Source organism: Dermacentor silvarum, chromosome 10, assembly GCF_013339745.2.
Source record: "Dermacentor silvarum isolate Dsil-2018 chromosome 10, BIME_Dsil_1.4, whole genome shotgun sequence".
Classification (NCBI taxonomy): Eukaryota; Metazoa; Arthropoda; class Arachnida; order Ixodida; family Ixodidae; genus Dermacentor; species Dermacentor silvarum.
This window is the reverse complement of record NC_051163.1, coordinates 56,532,722-56,554,674: the sequence shown is the minus strand read 5'-3', so window position 1 is coordinate 56,554,674 and position 21,953 is coordinate 56,532,722. Positions and strand designations below refer to the sequence as shown.

Sequence of the window (21,953 nt, the reverse complement as noted above, 5' to 3'; positions counted from 1 at the left end):
ACATAATCGATAACATGCAGTGCTTTAATTATTTTCTTTTTTTTTTATAACACTGGTGCAACGCATAAATGGTTCAAACACATTGTAGTTAAACAAAACAGCACCAGATGTTGCATTAGATTTGCTACTGCTAGAGTGACTGTATATGCTCCCCACGTACCTTTGATAGCAAATACAGTAACTCTAGCTACTGCCATCCACAGCTCTGGCAAATTGGTGATGCGCAAATGTTGAGAAGTTTACAGACAAACTAAAACTCCCTATTATCATATTCTGCAGAGGTGCCACTTCGAAGCTTAAGAAGCAGTAGTGAAATGTTTTTAAACAGCTTCTCTTGTTTGCAGCTTTATCTCATTTCTGTGACCTTGCGGATTAACAGCTTTGAACGTATTTGCTATTTGCAACAATTGCTACCTTCATAAAAGATAGCGAAGTACATTGTATAGAGCTGTGGCAGTGAGTGCGTGAAGCTCCACTTTCCCTTTTCTCTCGCGGCTCAGTTTTTGCCGTTGACGTAATGTGCGCCTCATCACCTGATAGTGATTTGTTTGGCTCGCACAGCGAATCTTATAGCGCGTGCTGAAGATTGTGACATCGCTTTGGCAAAGGGCCACATGCCAAGCAATGGAAAGCGCCTGATGACCGAGTACCTTATCACGGAGGCGGTCTTTCTGTGTCCGGTTAATCTGGCAAAGGATGGGATAAGGTAGCAAACAAGTGTCCACTGCCCCATTAGTTGTTTCCTCGTGGTTGCGTAAGTTGCATGGAGAAATGAAATGCTTTGAGGTAAGGGGAAAGGAATGTCCTATGGCAGCTCTCTCAGCTGATGCATTATTGAGAAGAGCCAAGTGTGGCTTGTACGTTCATTCACCGCTTTCCTTACTTTCGTTTTTTGCGTGTTCATAACAGCACAAACTGGAACTGCTCGTTGATGTTCTTCAGTATTGTGAATGCATGGGAATGTGATGATTGATGGTGAGGACTTTAAGTCAAGTAATTCATCTTGTTTCAGTGGGGGGGGGGGGGGGGCTGTCATTTGAACTTGTGAATGAATTAATGACTTCCCCTATAGCACCTTCCAGTTAAATGTGTTGAATGGAACTCGGGCCAGTGTTAAGCATACAAGAGGAAGCCTTAGCTCGGGGCCAACTCTGATGCCACCTATTCAAATACATGTAAAATGCAGAAATGCTCTTGTGAGACAACTGCTGGGCCCATTCGAATTGAATTTGTTGCATTTGAGAAAGTTAAGTTCTAGCAACTCTAGGAAGCATAATTTTAATTTACGACTTTGTATTCTCGTCAAAAATTGACACAAGTCGGTAACTTGGAAAAAAATAGAAGCATGAATTTTACTTGTATGTACTGCATCTGCTAGAGTGTCTAAAGCAAGCAAATTCATGTATGAAATTACAGCTTACATGGAATTGATACAATGTTTGTGATGGTTTTGCAAAAAGTCCTATTAACAAATTAGTGATAAATTTCAGAGTGGTGTATAGTTGGAACAATTTTGTCTGCTTTAGGTGTATTATTAGGTGCAATTTACATAATTGTAATGTCATTTTTATTGCTAAGTTAGTCAAAGACGTGATACATGAGTATAATTGAAAATCCGCTTCCTGGAGTTAGGAAATCTTGTTCTTTTAAATGCAACAGAGCTCATCACAATCAGTGGAGACAGACTTCATCAGTGACCTTAAGCACTTGTCTTAAAAAGAAGGTTTATCTCAAGCCCAACTCTAATTTCCTTATTTAAGTACATGTGAAATGCACCCATTCGACAGCCGATGAACTGATTTGAATGATATTTTATTTGTTCCATTTAAGAAAGCTGAATTCTACTGACTGCAGGAAGCAAAATTTCAATTAAGGGCCTTCATTTTTTTTCTTTACTATATTGTCAGAAAATTGCAAGTTTTAAGTTAAACCAAAAAGTTTACAAATCTGTAACTCTGCACCATAAACAGATACCGCAGTTCCAAAAATTTGACATTAGGGCTTACATGAAATCGTTGCTATGTTTAAGAGGGTTTTGCAAATATCACACTCACATATCGATGGTATATTTCAGAGCAGTGCTTAATAAATCAGTTATGCCTGCTTTAACTGTCTCAATTGGTTCAATTGGAGAATTGATATAGTTTTTTGTTCCCGAGTTGGAGTTGTAAGCTTCATGCTTTAATTTCCCTAAACATTGCAAGTTTCTAACATTATATATATATATATATGATGACATAAGTCATTGCTTACAGTTTGTAGACTTCAACTTTCTTTTAAATGCAACACGCCTCTTTAAGTTCGGTGCAGTGGTTGCCGAGTAAAACAATTTCCATATGTTCACTTAGCTTAACGCTTCCTCTCAAACGGATACTAAGCAGCAAAGTTATTGGAGCTCTATTAGTAAATTACCCTTCTAAAATACTAATATAACTACTCTTACTTTGAGAGAAGTCTTTACCAGGCAGAAAAGACGCAATAACGAAAGACATGCGACACCGCCATGAAGTTCCCGGACCAGATTGCCATGATGTCGTCAGTATTAGACAGCTCTGCTTGGGTCTAGCAAATTTTTTGCTTGATAATGGTTAACTACATTGTACTCTAAAGGAGCCATACACTAAGCTTAGCAAGTTTTGAGAATAGAGTACTGAATAATAATAATTTATCAGTCTAGACTAATGTAGCGTTTCTCTTCAGTTGCCCTTTGATAGTTATTTACAGTGAAGCTGTTAACACTCCTAAGTACACTAATGTTGTGGGAAAGAAGGTTGTGTACTCGCTAAAATATCACTTTGGGTTAGTCGATGCACCTTTGGTGAGCAAATTTGATGTGCAGATTAACACTGCACACGGATACATAGTTTGAGCACAGTCCTGTGTACGTGTCTATGCGTAGCATTCAGTTGCATTTTGAGTTTCTTTACCCGAGCACTCACATTAGCATGATGATGTTGGGGGAATGTAATTTTCAAAATTGTTTAAATCTGCCCATTTTCTGAAGGAGTTATTGCATTGTCACTGTCCAGCTACCAGGCAACTTGACAATCGTTTGTTGGTGATTTGCATAATGAAAATTTTCAGGCATCATTAAAGGGACCCGAAACAATTTTGACCATTTTGTATAAACTCGCTGAGTCATTAGGGTAGGTCCTTCTATTTATTAAATGACGCATTTAAGTGCTCTACATAAAGTGTGTAATTTATTTAAAGCTTTAAAAATGTAAATCGCTACTGATTGCAACGGCGCCGCTTCCCCGAGTTTTCAACTGCCCCGCCACCATCTATGTAGCGGGCACGTGCGGCGTCATTCAGGCAAGCTATCCAATTGGCTGCCCACATTGCGCCATCGATAATGTTTCCAACTTTATGTTGAATAAATGTTGTTCGTAATAGTTTAAAGGTTGGTTAACTTGTTTCTATAAAAAAAAAAAAGTTACAGAAAGAGCACTTCCGGCACACAGCAAGTGTCGTCTGCTTTTGTCACAATGTGCTCCGTGTTGATGCAAGCTGCCCGGTCATTGTTGGTCTTGAGGTTTCTTTTCGCGAGGACCATAAATCGCCCTTGTTGCGTTGTGGGCTGCAATATCTAGCGATTGGCAGCATGTCAAGCTGCGACATTGTGTTCCTCTGCAAGGCAACAGGCGAGCGGAGTTGCTGCAGCGCATCAGGCTGTCAGTATCTGATCGGCGCCAGGATCTACGCGTTTGCGGCCTGTCGCTTCATGCCGGAAGATTTACTACTGCAATAGAGAGTTTTAACCTGTCTGGTATTTCTGTAAATGCAGACGGACTGGGCATTTTGCCAGATGGGCAGAGGTGCAAATGTGAGCGGCCTGCAGGGTGCAGCCACCTGGTGGCACAGAGCTTAACCAGACAAACACAGAGCTAATATAGCAGTAACCAAGTGTATTCCGCTTTACTGTCAGCGTAAATTTTTCACAGCAGAGGAATCGTAAACATGTTTGCTTTTTAAGTGTTTAAAATGTTGGAGAATTAGAGTGTTGGAGCATTTGGCTACACCAATATTAGCTCGGTGTTTAGCTGGTTGAGCTCTGTGCCACCAGGTGGCTGGGCACTGTGCTGGTCGCTCAGGTTTCCGCCTCTGCCCATCCATCAAAACTCCCAGCTCGCCTGCGTTTACCGGAATAGCGGTGCGGCACGCTCAGCGCTGTGACAGAACGCTCGCAATGTACGCTGCTTGGTTAGCTCTTGCTGGGGATTAACTGGCCAGATGGTTGGAGAGGCTTCGTGCGCTGGCTCCAGGACACCGGAAGTCACATCATGACGCAAAGCCAGTGAAGGTGGAGCTTAGCCCAATTGCTTGGCAAACAAGTTGAGGAGGAAGAGCACGGCTATGGATGAGAGTAACTTGAGATCGTCTGTAGCTCTCTTAGTATGAGACACTTCACTTAAATACGGGGCAAATGTTTTACTGTAGCTGTACCCTCCGTATCTACAAAATTTGTCCAAACCATTTCAGGGACCCTTTTAAAAGCTTACAAATAATTAGAGTGTAGAAAGCAAAAAAATTGCCATCGTGGGGAACTGGCATTCGCAGCCGTTCTTTCAAGCAGCAGTATTCATGCCGTACAGAGCGTAGGTTTGTCAAGTGGGTGACTTTGTTGGAATTTGTCATAGGGAAGGACCACCTGAATGTAGTACTGCGAGGCTGCATTTTAGATTCATTTTGCAAATTGTTCCGAAACTTATACTGTGGGGAAAAGGGGGGTAGGCAGCCATGCCCCCCCCCCCCCCCCCCTGCCTTTTTTTTTGCCTGGGTAAATTCGATAGTTTATGTCAAAAGCATCAAGAATGCATTGAGTCAGAATTGCACCGACTAGCGTGTACAAACCACAAATGTTTTAGACATTTTATCCAAGAAAAAACGAAATTCTATTGCAGCCGATTAGCAGTAGATACTTCCTTATAAGATCCCTTCACTGCGCACCAAAACTAATCTCGGTAGTAAAGTTGCAACAAAATTTCATTTTATTGCAAAAGCAATTATATGGACATTCCAAGCGAATTTTTGCTGTTGGCGTTCAGTCATGTTCCAGATGAATATAAATAGACACAAATTAAATTGTTCTATGGCCGGATTCATATGAAAGACCTTTAGCACAGAAGCCCAATACTCTAACCATTAGGCCATGGACGCTTTTTTTTTTCTTTCTCTTTACTGCATGGAAAAAAAAAAACAGTAGCTCTTTACAAGCAATGAGGTTTAGGTTAGCACACATAGTTAATACTCAGGCAGGCAAACACATGCATCTAACAAAGACATCCACTCAGGCTGAGGCTCTTGAGCGACATGCACACTGTGTACATAAGTCCCTGTTTCCCCCCAAAACTATTCTGTTGACCGAGGGGTTTCTGCATGTCTATCGCACATCCTACTTTTCCAAAGACTATGTAGGCCACTCAGTACGAACATGCCATAAGAGGGATCTTCGGGATTTCTGAAAGGCAAAAACAGAATTGAGATTGGTGTCACATCATCTTCCTTCTTCAGGGTTCTCTGAAGGATGTCCCAGAAAAAGATAGCATCCCTGTAGTCTATGAAGTAATGTTCTGTAGTCTCTTCATGTGGACATAGCCGGCATTTTGTTGACCATGGGACAAAGCAATCTCTCGCCTGCGACCATGTCTTAACCGGGAGGGCTGCAGAGTTCAGTCTGAAAAAAAAAAAACGAATGATTTAATGCTTGGGCAGGTACATTTGGCGCATGCATTTGAACACATTTTGGTATCCATATTTCAAGTATTCAATGCGATTAAGAGGTGCAGGGAACAGTGCATCTACAAGTGTGGCAAAGTGCTGTTCCAGAAACATTAAAAATGTACTCCAGGCTGAAACAAACCTTAAAAAAAATGGAATGTCTCAAGAACCTCTTTAAAGAAACCCCAAAAGGTATCTTGTATGTGCTCAAAGTTCGATGTCACAACCAGGTTGGGAATGTATTGTACAAGTCGAAGCTCAGAAGGGTTTGGGTGCGAGCTAGTTGGTACTGATCATACATATTTAAAACAGCGCCAAAAACCTTTATTGAAGCCTGCGCAAATATATACAATTCGCAACAGGCAGAAAGAGAACAAAAAAGGTGAAAGGGAAGGCGAGTCATCGTCGGTCAACTCCTGCTGCACATGCGTCAAAAACACTAAAAAAATACAAATTTAACAATACACATGGTGGGCACAGGCCAAAGTGATTAACTCCTGAGGAACTTAAGTTCCTTATCGCAGAGAGCTATAGATGGGGCACTCACACAGGTGGCTCCTAACTTACACATAGAAAAGGCATCAAAAATTTCCCTGGCCATCTGATTGAGGTACCTTCTTAACACACGTGTGTTATCTAGGAGTGGTGAACGCCTACACTTAGCACAATGAACAGCAAGATTACTGCCAGTCTTAATCTTGACACAGTACGCATGCTCACACAAACGATCATTAATACAACGTCCCATTTGCCCTATGTAAGTGCAGCCACAAGAGGTGGGAATGGAATGCACTACATTGGTATTGCATTCTACAGGCTTGGTGCCGTGTCGCTTATTGCACAGTCCAGGTGTTCTCCGGCTCTCATTGACTTTTTTGCACAGCCTTCCCAACTTGTTAGGCGCGGTAAACACCACCTTTACACCAGCCCAGCCTGCTGCAACATCTCACAAGGAAGCTTGCCTCAGCCGGTGGAATAGAGAATCTTTAAGAATTTTCTTTGTGCGAGAGATGTTTCGTTGCTGCCAGGGCGATGGTCTTTCCACCCAGCAGGAGTGTCCTTGCTTGCTGCATCGCACCCATATGTAGCACCCACATATAGTTTGAACACCGTTTAAGGAGTTGTTGCTGTTGTCGATCCAACTTGTGGCTCGTACCCACTAATGGAGGATTGGCCAAGAAATGGGTGGATTATGTCAAGTTATAACCACAAATGAACTTTCAGGACTCCTATAGAGTAAGTGCTGTTGAAAAGTGAAACAGCATGTTGAAATGAAAGCAATAACAGTAGGAAGAATCAATAATTATGAAACACACACAATAAAAGGGAAAGATACAAATTTAACAGGTTGGCCTTCATAAGGAATTTCTGGACTGCGGAGTAAACATCACTGTGGCCAAATCCCAGAGTAAAGGCCCCAAATGAGAGAGTCCAAGCGTAACGCTAAACTTTGCTACTGCTGTCAGTGCTTCGTTCTTCGGGCGAAACTGCCACTTTTTCCCTCGCTAACTTCTATACTCTAAAGCTATTAGCCTTACATTAGAGAACTTACTGGATACATGTTTCATGCAACTGTTTGCCTGCAGTGCTCCTACTGACCAGATGCAGTGAAATCAGCCTGCAATCATTCAATAGCAGAGGCCATTTTTCTTGTATTTATCAGTCAGCACGATTACTTGACCAGCCGCTAGCCTTTATGCTAGACAAGACAACTTGTATTTTCCTTGTAAGCCAGTGTGTTTCCTTGAGGTTAAAGAGTTAGGAACAGCTTGGTATGGTTACTCAAAAAAAACAGTGAGGATGTCAGAATTGATGCCCGCCGTGGCAGCTGAGGTCATCTTTCCAGGAACCTGCCACGGTGGGTCACTAGCCATGGCGTCCTGTTTCTGTGAACTTGAAGTCACCGGTTTGATTCTCAATTGCGGCCGCCACATTCTGATGGGGGCGAAATACAGCAACGTTTGCATGTATAGATTTAGGTGCGCTGTAAAAAACTTCACAGGGTCAGAATTAATCTGTAGCCTTCCTACACTGCATCTGTCACAGCCCGCAGCGTAGGATTGGGTCCTTAACTCGTCATTGGTATTGTTATCATCTGTCCAGGAGCCGAGTACAGGAAGCGAGCTGGCCTCCAGTGGAGGAGCGGGTGTGTCCGCGGTGGTGGCGGCAGGGGGCGCAGCGCCCCCCCAGCCGCCTCCGCCGCTGGCCCTCAAGGATGTGCAGTGTCCCATCTGCCTCAAGGTGTTCAGCCGCAAGTTTTCCCTCGAGATGCACTTCCTAATCCACCAGGGACTCAAGCCGTACAAGTGCCAGTTCTGTGGGCGCTGCTTCCGCCAGAAGGGCACCCTCATGCGCCACAAGGTTTGTCTGTTTGTTTGCGCTCTTGTCTGCTACATTCGGGCTGGCACGGCAGTCCGCATTGGACGAGTGATGGATGTATCGTGTGCTTGTTTTGTACCGCCCTGATGCCTTCAATCAACAACACATTGGTAGGTTGGGACAATTTGGGGCTTTTTACGAGGCAGACGAACTACAAGGTAGAGGTTGTCATTGTCTAGGGTAAACATGCTCTAGGAATAGTGCAGGATGCTGGGACAGGTCCAAAGAACAGGCAGCCTCTCTCCAGACAGTTATTCCAAGGAAACATAGCCAACAGCACTTGCACCACATGCTCTATTTTTGGCCAGACATTCTTATATTTTTCAGAGTGCCTTGGGAAATTGTAAATGCTTCTACAGCAAACTTCCCCTTGCCTGGCTGCTAGCCTGACAGCTTTGTGGGTTAAGTCAAGGCTAAGAGTTTTTTTTTTTTTTAAGCTTTCTTGGCTGGGGCATATGTAAGATTTGGCACATATACTTTTCTGCTTCAGTGGCCCATCACCAATGTCGTGTGTTCTCAATACAGCCACTGCACATAAGGACTTAACTACATTCCTTTGTAATTTTTCGTGATGGTGCTATTCTGCAATGTTCGTGCGCTCCTGTCGGTTATGCCAGAGCTTTGCAAATAAACAAACAGGCAGTTCTGTGAACAATGTAGCTGAAAGTTATGCAGTTTCTGTGATTTATTGGGAGAAATTATAACTTTAATTGCACAGGGCCATTGTTCTGCCGTTCTTGTTTATGCTCATGAGAAACCGAAAGGAAAAAGAGTGGAAGGAATGCCATTGATGGGACCCACAACATCTGCAACTTGTGCGTGGTGCTCTGCCGTTTGTGCTAGGGCAGCCACTGACCCTTCACCCATTTGGGGTGGGTTACATGTGCTCTCACACCAGAATGAAGTGCACGTAGGAAGAAACGAAGCAGGATACCTCTCTTGCTCAGGATTTAGTTGAAAACGTGATGTGTTACTGCAGTGTTACTGGATGCCAAACTGCTCTGTAGTCCCAAAGCTAATCATCTGTGAATGAGTTTAACACTAGTGCTGACACGCAGTAACAAATGTGAAAAGGAAAATCTGCATTCTGCAACTGTTCACTTGCATCTGTTAACATGTAAACGTGTATACATCTAGTGTTGAACACATCAGCCACCAACACTTTGGGCCATGGTTACAACCACATGAAGCAAACACGATGAGCCTACAGGAAGCTTCGGACAAATTAACTGTTCTCTTTGTTTAAAATATAGGAATAAAGTAACGAAAAAAAAAACGAAATGAAAGTTGGATAAAAAACAATTTGCCTGAGGTGAGAGCTGAACCCACGTCTCTCACATAACGAATGTAGTTCCTGTTGACTTTCTCAGATATTTGTGTACTATGTGTACTGGAAATTGCCCTGGGAGTGTTAGCCAGCGCCACCCTGGTAGATGTGGAACATCCTTTTCCAACCGCGGGTGTCGTGAAGTGTGTGAACAAGCAACTGGCAACTGACCAATTGAGCCCCTCGGTTGCCCTTGTTCTTCTCGTTCTAGGGCTGTAGTGAAAATCCCATAATCTTGTGCCAGCAAGCATCTCTTGTCCCTTTCCCTCGTGCTTCCCACAGGCCATCCACAGTCAGACACCGTCGTACCGCTGCGGCCTGTGTGACAAGAGCTACCGCCAGAAGAATGTGTTCCTGCACCACCTCCGCAACCGGCACAAGGTGTCCACGGACGTGCTTGACCGGCGGCGCTGCCACATCAAGAACAACGCTGGCGGTGGTGTCATGGAGGCGGTTCCCGCAGCGCCGTTACCACCGCCATCGTTGAGTTCGGTGTGCCTGCCTCCGCTGAGCCCGCCCGAGCCACCACCAGGCGAGGCCGCGCCACCCGTGATGTTGCGCATCTCAGAGCGCCAGCAGGCCCTACCGCCGTCCTCCGCCGCGTCGTCCATGTGGCAATGCCCCTTCTGTGCCTTCGAGAGCGCCCACGACCCCGAGATCTGCCGCTCGCACCTGCTCCAGCATGTGGGAGAGCCGGCAGACTGTCCACTCTGTCCGCGGCAGCTTGCCTCGCCCCAGGAGCTGGCGGCCCACCTGCGCGATTTCCACGAGAGCGCAGGCTTGGCTCCCATTCTGACCAACCCGGCTGTCGGTGCGTGGTTCGTGCTGTGCTGTGGCCAGCATGCTTAATTTATGCTTCACACTTTACTTCGTGACAACCTAAAATTTCAGTTCAAGCTCCGGCCACAGAACTGCATTGCACGTGCTGTGCAGTTTTGTGGAATAATGTTGGAATAATGTTGCAATAATTTTGGAATGCTCACTGAACAAATCACAGCATAGGGAAGAAGACTAACATTTATTGCGGTAAAAGGGAAGGGGTTTAGGAGCTAGATGGGTGGAGCCCCAAGTCCAGGGCTCCACTGGCTTCTGCCGCCAGCCGGACGTGGCCCAGAAGCGCTAGTTGCACTTCCGGGTCTGAGCTAGCGAGGAGTGCCTCCCATTGCTCCGGAGAGCTTTCTAGTCTATACCTATCCTGTAAAGAATTTAGTTTATCTGGCCTTTTACTACATCCCCATGAGACGTGGTAGAGGGTTGGTGGCGAGTCGCGACACCACGGACAATCGTGCCCGTACAAAGTTGGAAAAATTTTGTGCAGTCGCAATAAATTTGGATAGACCCCCGTTTGAATTCTACGGAGGTCCATTGCGTCTTCCACTTCAAGAGATTTGTGGGGGACGCCATACTTTTGCTGTGCGCCTCGCTGATGAGCAAGAATCTCGCATGGATCCAACCGAGCAGGATCACTGTCTTCCTCCCCGCGAAGGCCATCCAGTGTGGTGTGGGGTGGTTGTAATTGGGAGGGCGGCTGGTGCTCCGCTCGGTTCGTGAGCTCTCGAGCTAGAGCGTCCGCCCTCTCGTTACCCTCTAGGCCAGCATGTCCCGGGCACCAGACCAGCCTATAAGTGTTTTTTAGTTCCCTTCCTAATAGGTTGCGTATTTTTAATGGGAGGCGGCCGTTCGTAAAGAGTCGGCACGCCTCCTGGGAATCCGAGATAATGGTGATGTAGGCCTTCCGGACTTTTCGCTCTCGATCTTTAATTGCCAAGGCGATGGGGAAACACTCGGCTTTGGCGATCGAGGACGTGTACAGGGAGGCGCTTGATACCATGCTACTCGTGTCGCTATTGATTACTGTAACTACTGCGTGCTTCCAATTATATCTCGAAGCGTCTGCGTAGAGTACGTTGTCATTGCCTCTGACTAGTTTCCGGAGCCATTTTATTCGTTCCTCTCTCCTTTTTTTATGCCTTTCTTTGGCCATATTCTTCGGGATAGGGGCTACCGAGATGTTGCGTCGAATGGATTCTGGCATGTCCACTAGCACCTCGTCCAAGTTCTATTTGAGGATAGGCCACTAGTTGCGAAACGTGTATACTGTGTTGCATACTGTGTTGCAGAAGCAGCAGCTGATAAAGGCAACGCAGCTTCACACCTGTTAAACTTTTTTTTTTTTAGCCAGGCTGTCATGGATTTCCCGTGGTGTTTGGAACCTAACCCGTCGCGGTGGCTTAGTCAGCTAAGGTGTTTCGCTGCTGAGCACGAGATCACGGGATCGAATCCCGGCCGCGGCGGCCGCATTTCGATGGAGGCGAAATGCAAAAACGCCCGTGTGCTTGCGTTGTAGTGCACGTTGAAGAACCCCAGGTGGTCCAAAGTAATCCGGAGCCCTCCACTATGGCGTGCTTCATAATCAGAACTGGTTTTGGCACGTAAAACCCAGAATCAATCAATCAGCCCTGAATTTCAAGGTGGAAACTTTTGGTTGATTAAAGACAGTGAGGAAAAAAAAAGCTTTTTTTTTTCTTTACTCATGACGTTTATGTTGGTAGGCATCAAGAACTTGTGATAACCAGTTGTCTTAAATCCACGAATTCACTTTTTGGCTAATCACTGCAGGGCACATGTTACAATTGTGATATTGAAGCCAGCCACTAGCTATTTAAGGCATGTCTAGCTAGTATCCCAAGACTCGCATCAGTTTTGATGCTTGCAAGCTTCCTGTTAACTGCACTGACATTGCATCTGTTATTTTCCCATAAAGGCTTCCTTATGTGCATTGGAACAAAATTATGTCAAACAGTGATGTATTTTGTGGCACGTGCTTCAGTTGCTACAGATGTGCTGCATGTGCTTCTTTCTTACTGTGTTGTCTTGTGGATGCAGCCACGGCAGGTCGTCCCCCGGACGTGACCTTCACCTGCATTCCGTGCCAGATGGAGTTCAGCAGCGAAGAGGACTTTGAGTGGCACGTGCGCACGCACGTGCAGAGTGTTCTCTCCGAGCCACCTGTAGCAGCGCCGCGGCCCCCCCTGCCGCCCAGCACCTCCACAAGTGAGGGACCCCTTGACCTGACTGAGGCACGACCGGCCGCAGCGCCACCTTTTTCTGCACCGCTTCCGATCAAGTCGGAGGCGGAGACTTCTCGCAGCTTGTCGTCCCCTCCACGGTTTCCAGTACAAGCAGGAGCGGCAGCAACAGCAGCAGCAGCAGCGCCGTCAGCTCCTGTGTGTCGAGTGCGGGAAGCTGTTTGGCTCCAAGGCGCTCTACCGGTACCACGCGCAGCTGCACTTGGATGTCCAGGGGGTGACATTCAGGTGCCCGCAGTGCCGGCGGCGGTTCTCCCGCAAGGGGGAGCTGCTGGCACACACGCGGCAGCGCCACCTGCGGCGCCTGCCATGCCTTCGGTGCGGCCGCCAGTTCAGCTACCGGTGCCTGCAGCAGGCGCACATAGCCCGGTGCCAGGGTCCGCCGACGCTCTGCATCCCCGTAGTGGATGTGCAGGCGGCGCGTGGTGCACTCGGTGCCAGCCTCCTCGGCGTCATCCCTCTGGTGGCGCCTGATGGGCAGGAGGCCAGCCCACTGCTGGGAGTCCCCGTACTGGCGCCGGACTGCCTGCCGCTCAAGAGCCGGCTCAACGGGCTGCACATCTCAGCACGCATCGGGCTCTAGTCTTCCACCAGCCCCCCACTGCTGGAGTACAAAAAGAAAGGGCCTCCGCCAGGGAGCAAGGACGGAGGGAACGGGGGTAAAGAAACACTCTTCATTGGCACGAACATGTGCAGGCGACCAGATAACGTCACAGAAAAGAAATTTGTAAAGCACAGGGGGCAGGAGAATATAGACCGTTGGCATCTAGCGATGCCGCAGAACTCTAAACTGTATGTACCAAGATAAGGTCACATTGCACTGGCGCCACCTGGCGCCACGAACTCGCATGCAAGTTCCGTTGCTCGAAATGTTGCCGCGCATAGCATGAACAGAGGGCACAGACAGGGGAGCATAGATTGGTGGCGTCTGGTGGCATTGTACGCAAGCTGCTAGCCCTGTGGTGCCGTCTCTCACCAACACCAGGTGGCGCCACCATGTGACAGGCTTTGGTGCTCGGGAGCGTTTGTGACATTATCTGGTCGTGCTGGAGAGTGGAGTTTCCGGCCCCAATCTATTCTTGCTCCCTGGCCTCCGCCAAAGACTCCCACTGGGGGCCCCGTGCCAAAGGCGTCTTCCATCCGCCGTCATCACAGTGCTCCCCGCCCGTCCAGAGAAATGAGAGAGCAATAACTTGTCGCGATGCACTAGGAACGCCACTCGACTCGGTGAAAGAGAGGCTTTGCCAGCCCCCTGCTCTACCTCATTCTTTTGTTACACTAGACTGCTGCAAGGTGGAAGTGACAGAGCGCTGCAGGCTATACATGAAAGCAGGGTTGGGAACCTCTCGTACGGATTTTCTTGGCAGGTCGTTGCCCTTTCGTCGCCTACATGTAATGGTGCTGCTTCCAAGGGCATTGTAGGGCACAGTTGCAAGCTGTTATTCTAGACTGTAGGAGAGTGGTAGTGAAGTAATGCCTCCAGGCTTTAACCAAGCGTTTCCTAAATAGCAGCAGCAGGTATACGCAACTCTTCCAGATATGTATTACTGGCTCCTTCGAGCCAAAATTTCGCACATTAGCTAATCCTTACCGTCTTGCAGCGATTTCAGTTTGGCGCCACGCTTGTGTGCAAATACTGGGCCTGTTTCATCCATGATAAATCCAAAGTGCGCCCATTGTCCCTTGCGCTTCAGCGGAACGATGGTGTAGTTTGTCATTTCTGCAGGGAAGAAATGGTAGGTGGCGCCACCGTTCCTTTGCAGTGTAATCAACATTTTTGTATGTGGCATCACAACAGAAGATATGTGCCTCAGATTGATTGTGGATGAAATAGGGGGCAAGTAATGCAAGCAAGGATGGTATTACACTGAACCCACTGCAAAATGCTGCCGCAATGCAAAATTTCAGTGGCTCTTTCACGACCTGATAGTATGAAGTGCTAGCAGAGAAAGATGAAAAGATAGTTTGTTCTGCAATTGCTATCGGCTCCATAAGCTTGGCCAATTTCAACTTTAACGGCAAGAACTGTTCAATTCTATACCCATACATATTGCCCCTCTCTTTTCTTTAGAAGGCTTATCGTTAATGGTTGCGTCATCTGTGGATGTACATTTAGGTTGGCTAAACAAATTGATCATTCATTATTAGTTGGTAACAGAATGTCGCTACATTGCATGAAGTACAGGACTATGTTAAAAACTTCGTGAAGCCTTTTGTACCTGATGGCATGAGTTACTGCTTCTAAAGATTATTCAGATATAACTCAAAGTAATTCTTTTAGTATATTCTGCTCCATGCTTCCTCATTCTGACGAGACCTGATAACATTCTTTGAAGCGCCAGCTGACACAGTGGTGTGTAATGTTCAAAAGAATGTAACATTTATTACCGATGATTTTAGCAGCATTCATGCTGCAAGTTTTAACCAAAAGTAGTGCAACAATAGCTCTTCTTTTATTAGTTTTGGGCACACAGAGTGTTGATGTGTGTACGAGTGCCAGCTTACTTTAACTAATCGGTACAGCATGACATCACTTGAAAAAAAAAGGTAGTCAAGCACCTTGGCTATGTGCTTAGAATTACTTCGCTTCTGTATGCTATCATATTATAAATGTTTATGTTCTGCTTGCTTTACATACGATTTCTGCTGCTTTAATTAAACCTTGTGGGGCTGTTAGAATGTGTTCCTGTCCGTCGAGATTGCACCATGTGACTGAACTTTAATCATAAATATTTACTGAAAGTTTACTGTTATATCATGGCACAGGATGTGGAGCACAAAGGAAATGAAGTCTTATCACCTGTAATATAATTATTTCTTTAGCAATAGTACATGTTTACTTAGTTGAAAAGGCAATGCAGAGTAGGGTGCATGCTGTTGCCAAAAAAATTAACGAGGTGTCTCGTGGAAGCATCATCATTTCCCTGAATTGTAACAAGTGTACGTGAGAAGAAATCGTTCTTGGGCATGTTGGCACATTCTTCTATGAGCCAGTTTAATGCGAAGCAAATGGCCACACATGCAAAGAGACACTGAACAAGCGGTAACTGAAAGTAGTTGCTAGTTAGCACATATCTCATGTCTCTTTGTATGTGTGGTCATTTGCTTTGTGCTAAACCTACTTTAAAAAGCAAGTACATCTACAAGGGAATTGTAAACTGGGCAGGTCGGAATGTTTTCATGAAGTCATAGCTCGAAACGACCCTTGGCAAGGAAGCAATTGCTACACACGCAGTGTCTTTCCATCGTTTCGACTGAAAGACAGCATTTGTGAGGCTTCCACTTGCCATCCGAGTCCTTTCGCAACGTGGCACCTCAAGCATACAACTTTGCCACCAGTACATACAACCTTACCGGTCCCACTTGTTCACATGCTGCCAGGAATGCCCATGCCTTGTGACGAGACCGTTTGTTTTCAGTGCAGCTAGCAATCGCGCTGTGCCCCACTGCCTCTACCAACCTGCACACCGAATTCGATTGGCGTCCTAGTGCACCGCGGCCAACAATTTTTTTCGACTGCTTTCTTTCGTTGCGCAAACTGGAGAATCTCCTCAGAGAACAAATTATATAGTTTCATTTTTTGTTGTTTGTTTTCTTTTTGGCTTGTGTGCCTTTTGCTCGCGTGGCATGTCAAGGAGAAGAGAGAAAAGAAAAAAAATTTAGGAGGGGCATTATTTATTGCGCACACTCCTCAAGTGTCTTTTTTTTGTCTCACAGACTTGCATCCCCTGTGGACAAAAAATTATATATATATATACACATGAAAAAGAAAGCCTTCCCATTTTCCCCTCATTGGGTCGGCACCATTTACTTTCTCATCCGGCCTACCAGGGAGGTCACACACATCATTGCCAGGCCCGAAATAAGTGCTCATATCACACACTCGTCGCAGTTGTTTTTTGTTGAAACGGTGCTACCGCCCACCGCACTTTAAGTGGACTCCGGTTTGGGCCTGCACCCACTGGGGGGGGGGGCACATAGGAGCACTAGCACAAACCGGGCCAGTAAAGGCCTATCCTTGACTATATTCCGGTTAACAAAGTTTTTGTATTGCAACGAAACAGACTTGGCTCGACCGTGGCTTGTTTGGATATGCATACTTGTTTTGTTTGGCTTTTTTTTTTTCCCTTTTCTTTTTACACGGAGGCCGAGTACAACAAGCTGTTTTTGGTCGCAATGAGCTTTTTGAAAATCTTCGCACGCCGCTTGTCATTTACATTGTGCCGCGTTTTGCGCCGTTGACATCGTTTGCAGTGCAAGAACTGTGCTGGCTGGGAGACTTGAAATCCCAGCCGTGGTCGCTTGTTGCAAGCAGTTGGGCTGTATAGGAGCGTGACTTGTCGTCTGCGAGGTTGTATGTTGCCGCCGGTCCCTGCTTGGGTGTTTTGGCTCTGGTCGTTGTAGTAAGACAGTGTTTTCAGTGAAAGCGCCTGAATAGGAGTTACAACCTGAACGTGACTTGTGTGAGACTGCTGTTTGCAGGCATTGTAGACGTTGGCTCTGTGAGGGGGGTGCAAGCTGGGTCCAATTCGTGAAGCGTTTCATTCTTAAGAACTGTTGCTCGTTGACTGGTGCCTGCACTGGCACGGAATTGATAACGACGATTGGATGGCACTAGATCTTGCAAATTCCTCTCGCCTACTGTTGTTCATAACGCTCTCAATTCGTAATAACTGATTCTCTTTTGACTGGCACCTTGACAGGTGCACCACATGCTGTGACAAATTGGCCTACACTTGGTCTTGCGAGCTGTTCTTGCTGGCTGTTGTTGCGTGCGAAACAGCTTCACGGATCTGGGCCTTGCGTTGCTGATGAGAGGGCAGATTGATGTAGCACAATGTGTAAGCTTGCATTAATACGCTTTTTATAAGTGCTTGCAAATTAACCGATCAAGTGATTCTGTGATGCACCCGTGACGAGTTGTATTGGCCCAATATTCAATATAGTTCCTGTGGAGGCCTCCTTAATTAAGGGGAGGTAATTGGAAGCGCCGACGCAGAAAGGCTGCAAAAATGTGTGTGATGTTTTTTTTTTTTGTTTTTTTTTTTCCATTTCAGAGCTCAGGTATCTTGAAAGGCTTGGTGCCTACCATTCCACCTTTTTTTTTCTTTCTTACTATTATTTTACTTTTGCTTGAAACGTCGGCTTGATTTGGCAAGGGTCAAAAGACATTCTTGAAAAGAGTGCAGGCTACCTGTACAATTTGTGCATCACATCATCACCACTTCACAGAGCTGCCTGCCCGTCCTACAAAAGGGTTGGGCAGCTCATTAGAGGGCAGAGACATCAAGATTTGGCGTCGCTTTATTCATAAAAGGAATCCACGTACAATAATTGGTTCAAAGATGGCTCACAGTAATTAACCCTGAAACATGGCCTCTCTGAGGATTGGTCTTGATTTCTCAAACTGTCTAGCGTGGTGTAATGGTAGACGACAGTAAAACATTGTGGAGCAAAAGTGCACCGTTGACAGCATGTGTGAAGCATGCACTAGTATATGTGCAGAACATGCAGTAGTATGTGTGTGTATGCAGTCTTGCCATACACACAGATGTGTACAATAGTAAGTACGCAATTTATGCACATGTACTCATATGCATACATTATGTGTTCAAATACGTGTACATGTGTGCAGATATGTGTAAAATGTGCATATTATCTATGGCATAAGCTTACTGGGTGCGGGTTCCGCAAAAAAAGTAGAATCTCTGCAAAGTTCAGGGATGCAGTCATTAGTTCATTTAGTAAAACACTGTGTTGGTCACGTACACACTGCTGCAGACTGCAACTCTAAAATATTGGCTTTGTGCACCAGCTTCACAAGCATTCGGTTTCTTCACAGAACCTGTTCTTCGTAAACTTTTGTTGGTGACAGTACAGCAGCCTCGAAAGTGGAGGCTGGAAGTAAGAGATCACCACTTGGTATGTGGCCATAATTTACACCGGAGCCGGCATCACCTCCCATTGTTTCTGTTGAAAGAAACAGAACTACACATTGAGCACATGACGTTGGATATGAAGATCAAAACCACTCGGCAGAAGGGGTGCGGCTAGAAATCTAGCACACATTTAAGAAACTTGTATTCTACTCCATGTTTACTGGTAGCACTTTGTGTGATTCCCAGCGAAAAAAGCTGAAATCTTGATGTCTCTGTCCCGTCAAGTGTGCTTTGCAAGGTACAAACAAAATGAGGCCTCTACACGTTTTGTAGGCTAAGAGAATGCCTTCCGGTGTATGGGGCGGCATAAGGGCTGTTTTTATTTTCCCTCCCCAACACGTGAACGGCATTTAGCTGAAGGGTAGCACAAGCCCAGACAAGGCATGCGAGTCACAAGCATACCCAGGAATTCAGAGCAGAGTTTTGCTTTTCATCATCGATAGAGCCTCGTGAAGGCAAAGCCTAAGATGGATTTTTAAGTTCACCTTAGTTCAGTTGACCCCGTTGTATAGAGCTACATGCAACCAACTCGCATAATCATCACCACGAACCTGCATCATTGTGTCAGCCTGTGCCGCATTCATCTTTGTGAAAAATACGATGACATCGGACGTTTTTGTGCTTCTGACTCATCTGTGTGCATGACATTTTTTTTAATCGTTTAGCTTTTAGATAACGCAACACCCAGTGCGATGCCTTATTGCAGTGAGAGGCATTCATTAATGTTGCCATGTGCCTCATTCTGCATTACGCCAAATGTAGTTAATGAGTAGGCGGAACTTTATCCAAAGAAGTGCGACCCTCCAGCGTAATTGGGAAAACAGTTAGCTGTGCCCCGGAAGGTCTTCCACGTGTTCAAAAGCCCAGGGAGTTGTCCCGAGAGGAGGCGGACATTAGAAGCTGCAGAGATTGAATCTAGCACTTGTAGGAATGGAAGTCTCAACATTGCTGGTGGATGGCATAGTTTGTTACATGTGCTGCCTTTCAAATTCAGAACAGGAAGTCAAACAAGATGGCTTTTTTTACTCTGCACCAGAGACTTCGTTTTTCGTTGGCTGATTCGGAGTTGGTTTATGCACTCTGTTAATTGTTTTAGGTTAACTCGTTCCGCAGCAGATACTGGTCCCGTTCAGCATTTCGGGCCGGACAAGTTTCACTTTGATCTTGTGGCAATTTTTTTGTTGTCATGGGGACAGATTTAGGTTTGTAAAACACAAGCACTTGCTCTGGGATTCAGGTAGTGCCTCCAGATGACCATTGGAATTAACCGCTTGACTTTCTTTTATCATGGACATTGCTGAACTGCAGTGTTTTGTGTAGTGATAGAAATTGCTGTCTGGTGTCTGTTATTAAGCCTCAGTCAGCTTGGAATAACTAAAAAATCCGACGACAGGTTTGCTTTGTGCTATTAGTCGTAATGGTTGGCAGTAATGTGGGTGATCTGAATGGCCTTTTTGATCGAGATATTTAAATCACTACTTGCAGGATATTCCCTAATTTCTTAGTGGCTTGCGGAAGATGTCTGCTAGTTGAAATTTTCGCTGATTTTTCTGCCTACCATCTGAGGCGAGAAGCATTTTCAGTTTAATAAGACTGCAATAACAACATCGTCAAGTACATTTTCTTGAAAGCTAGCTGATGTAGGCAATATGTATACATGAGGCATGAACCTAAAAGCCTAGCCAAAGAATTACACCAAAAGAAAGGTTACACTTTATTAATTATCTGGTACAGTTAACGTGTGTCAAAGGTTTAATTTTTTAGCTGAGCGGAGCAACATTCCGTATAGCTTTGGCATTAGCTTTCACCTGATTTTCTATGGAGCAGGGTTGTGTGGCTTACACTCATTTGTGCCTTTGTTAGAGTTGACAGAATGACCAGCTATTTTAAGATAATTTTATCAATGCAATTATATTGCTTCGCAGTTATGTGGCATGTGTGTCATGTGCAACATGATGCAAGGCCAGAGACATGTTCTTGGAGGGAATGTTGATGAACTTTCCTTGTTTGACTTCAAGGCTAAGTCGGCCAGTCTATGCTTTACACTTGTACCTGCAGTTATTTATAAATATTTTATCGAATCATTATTACATATTACTTATATTTGGAGTATTTTGTAGAGACGTTTGTTAATAAATGATTCAAGCAAAGCCAGTCACAAATCTGCGTTCGTTTGTGCCTTGGGGAAACATTTTGCAAGAGCGCCGAAAGGTTTACAAAAGTGTCGGCTTCGGCACGTCTTGCACCGTATAGCTGATCCGTACTGAGAATGAAATTGCTCTGAATGAAAATGGGTTCGGTAATCCACAGTCGCAGTTATGTGGCAGGTCGGACTCGCTGCCTTGTCTGGTTCTGAGTGTGCCCCTCATCGTCAACCAAGGGCAAGGTTATTCCACGCCCTAAACACCATCTGCGCTTTCTAGTCTAACAAGAGTGTTCAGCCACAAAGGAGGCATCGCACACAGACACACACACACACAACTTGCATGTGCGCGCACCCACACAACCACACACGCTACCTACACACACATGCACGAACCAAAACTGACCAAGTACCTGAGAGATTGGCGCCCGGGTGGTGTCCGGCAAGCGTTCCGGTGAAATGAAGCCTGTTGTCTTGTTGTCTGTTCATATGTCCTGCTGCTACTCGCTGTTGTGAAGGGGAGGCAATCTTATTGTGTAAGCAGGGCGCGGGGGATAAATGTGTCATGTATGGTGGGGCCGAAGAGCCAAAATCATGCCTTGTTCTGTAATACTCCTCTTCTGATGAAGCTGTTGTTCACTCGATGTGTCTGGTGGTGTTAGGAGAGATGTTCTCAGGGTCATAACAATTTGCTGTTTCTCGCGCGCGCGAGCATGGTCGTGCGAAGCAGAGGCATTTTTTTAACTTGTCACGTACGACGACGACGACGATGCCCACTTTGTTGTACATAGGAGGATTGGTATATATTTATTGTTGCCACACACATACTATGTTTTTCTCTGTCCCTTCTCCCTTCCCCTCTTTCTTTTTCCTCTCTCGATTTCTCACGTTCCCTTTTTCACAAACACACACGATGGCTTGCTTTGTTAAAGGACATTTCTTCACTTGGAACAACTCATTCCTAAGAATACTTTTTTTTGTTGCTCGTGCTTTTTACATTTCCTCCTCCCCATCATGAAAAAGAAATAGTTATTTTTACCATACTCGTGTTTTTGCATACTTGTTTCGTAAAAAAAAATGAGATATATTGTATACTTGAAGTTATATATATATATTATATACATGCTATTATACACACACGTTTTACCACAATCGTGTTTGATACCATCGTATAGATTTACATGAAAATGATGATGTGCATTTTGGAGTGTGTGTGTATGTACACATATATTTTTTGTATGGCAAGATCAGTCCACAGCTGTGTGGGAAAGCTTTTTAACAAGTGTTGTACAAGGACGCATGTGGCGAAGCGCCGAGAGAACAAATAACAGGAATAAAGCATTCGCTCAACAGCA

The 21,953-nt window shown here is 45.5% G+C and overlaps 1 protein-coding gene across 3 annotated transcripts in view; it reads left to right on the top strand.

The window, feature by feature from the left end:
• LOC119431389 (zinc finger protein 775) overlaps positions 1 to 21,953 on the top strand; it is a 26,020-nt gene extending 4,067 nt beyond the window's left edge. For 2 of the 3 annotated variants that reach the window (XM_049657387.1, XM_049657388.1), the window contains exons 2-4: positions 7,825 to 8,082; positions 9,710 to 10,238; positions 12,314 to 21,953. In XM_049657387.1, coding sequence (XP_049513344.1) covers positions 7,825 to 8,082; positions 9,710 to 10,238; positions 12,314 to 12,990 — 1,464 coding nt within the window. In that variant the 3' untranslated portion in view covers positions 12,991 to 21,953. The remainder of the gene's footprint in view (positions 1 to 7,824; positions 8,083 to 9,709; positions 10,239 to 12,313) is intronic. The other variant, XM_049657389.1, reaches the window with a different exon arrangement.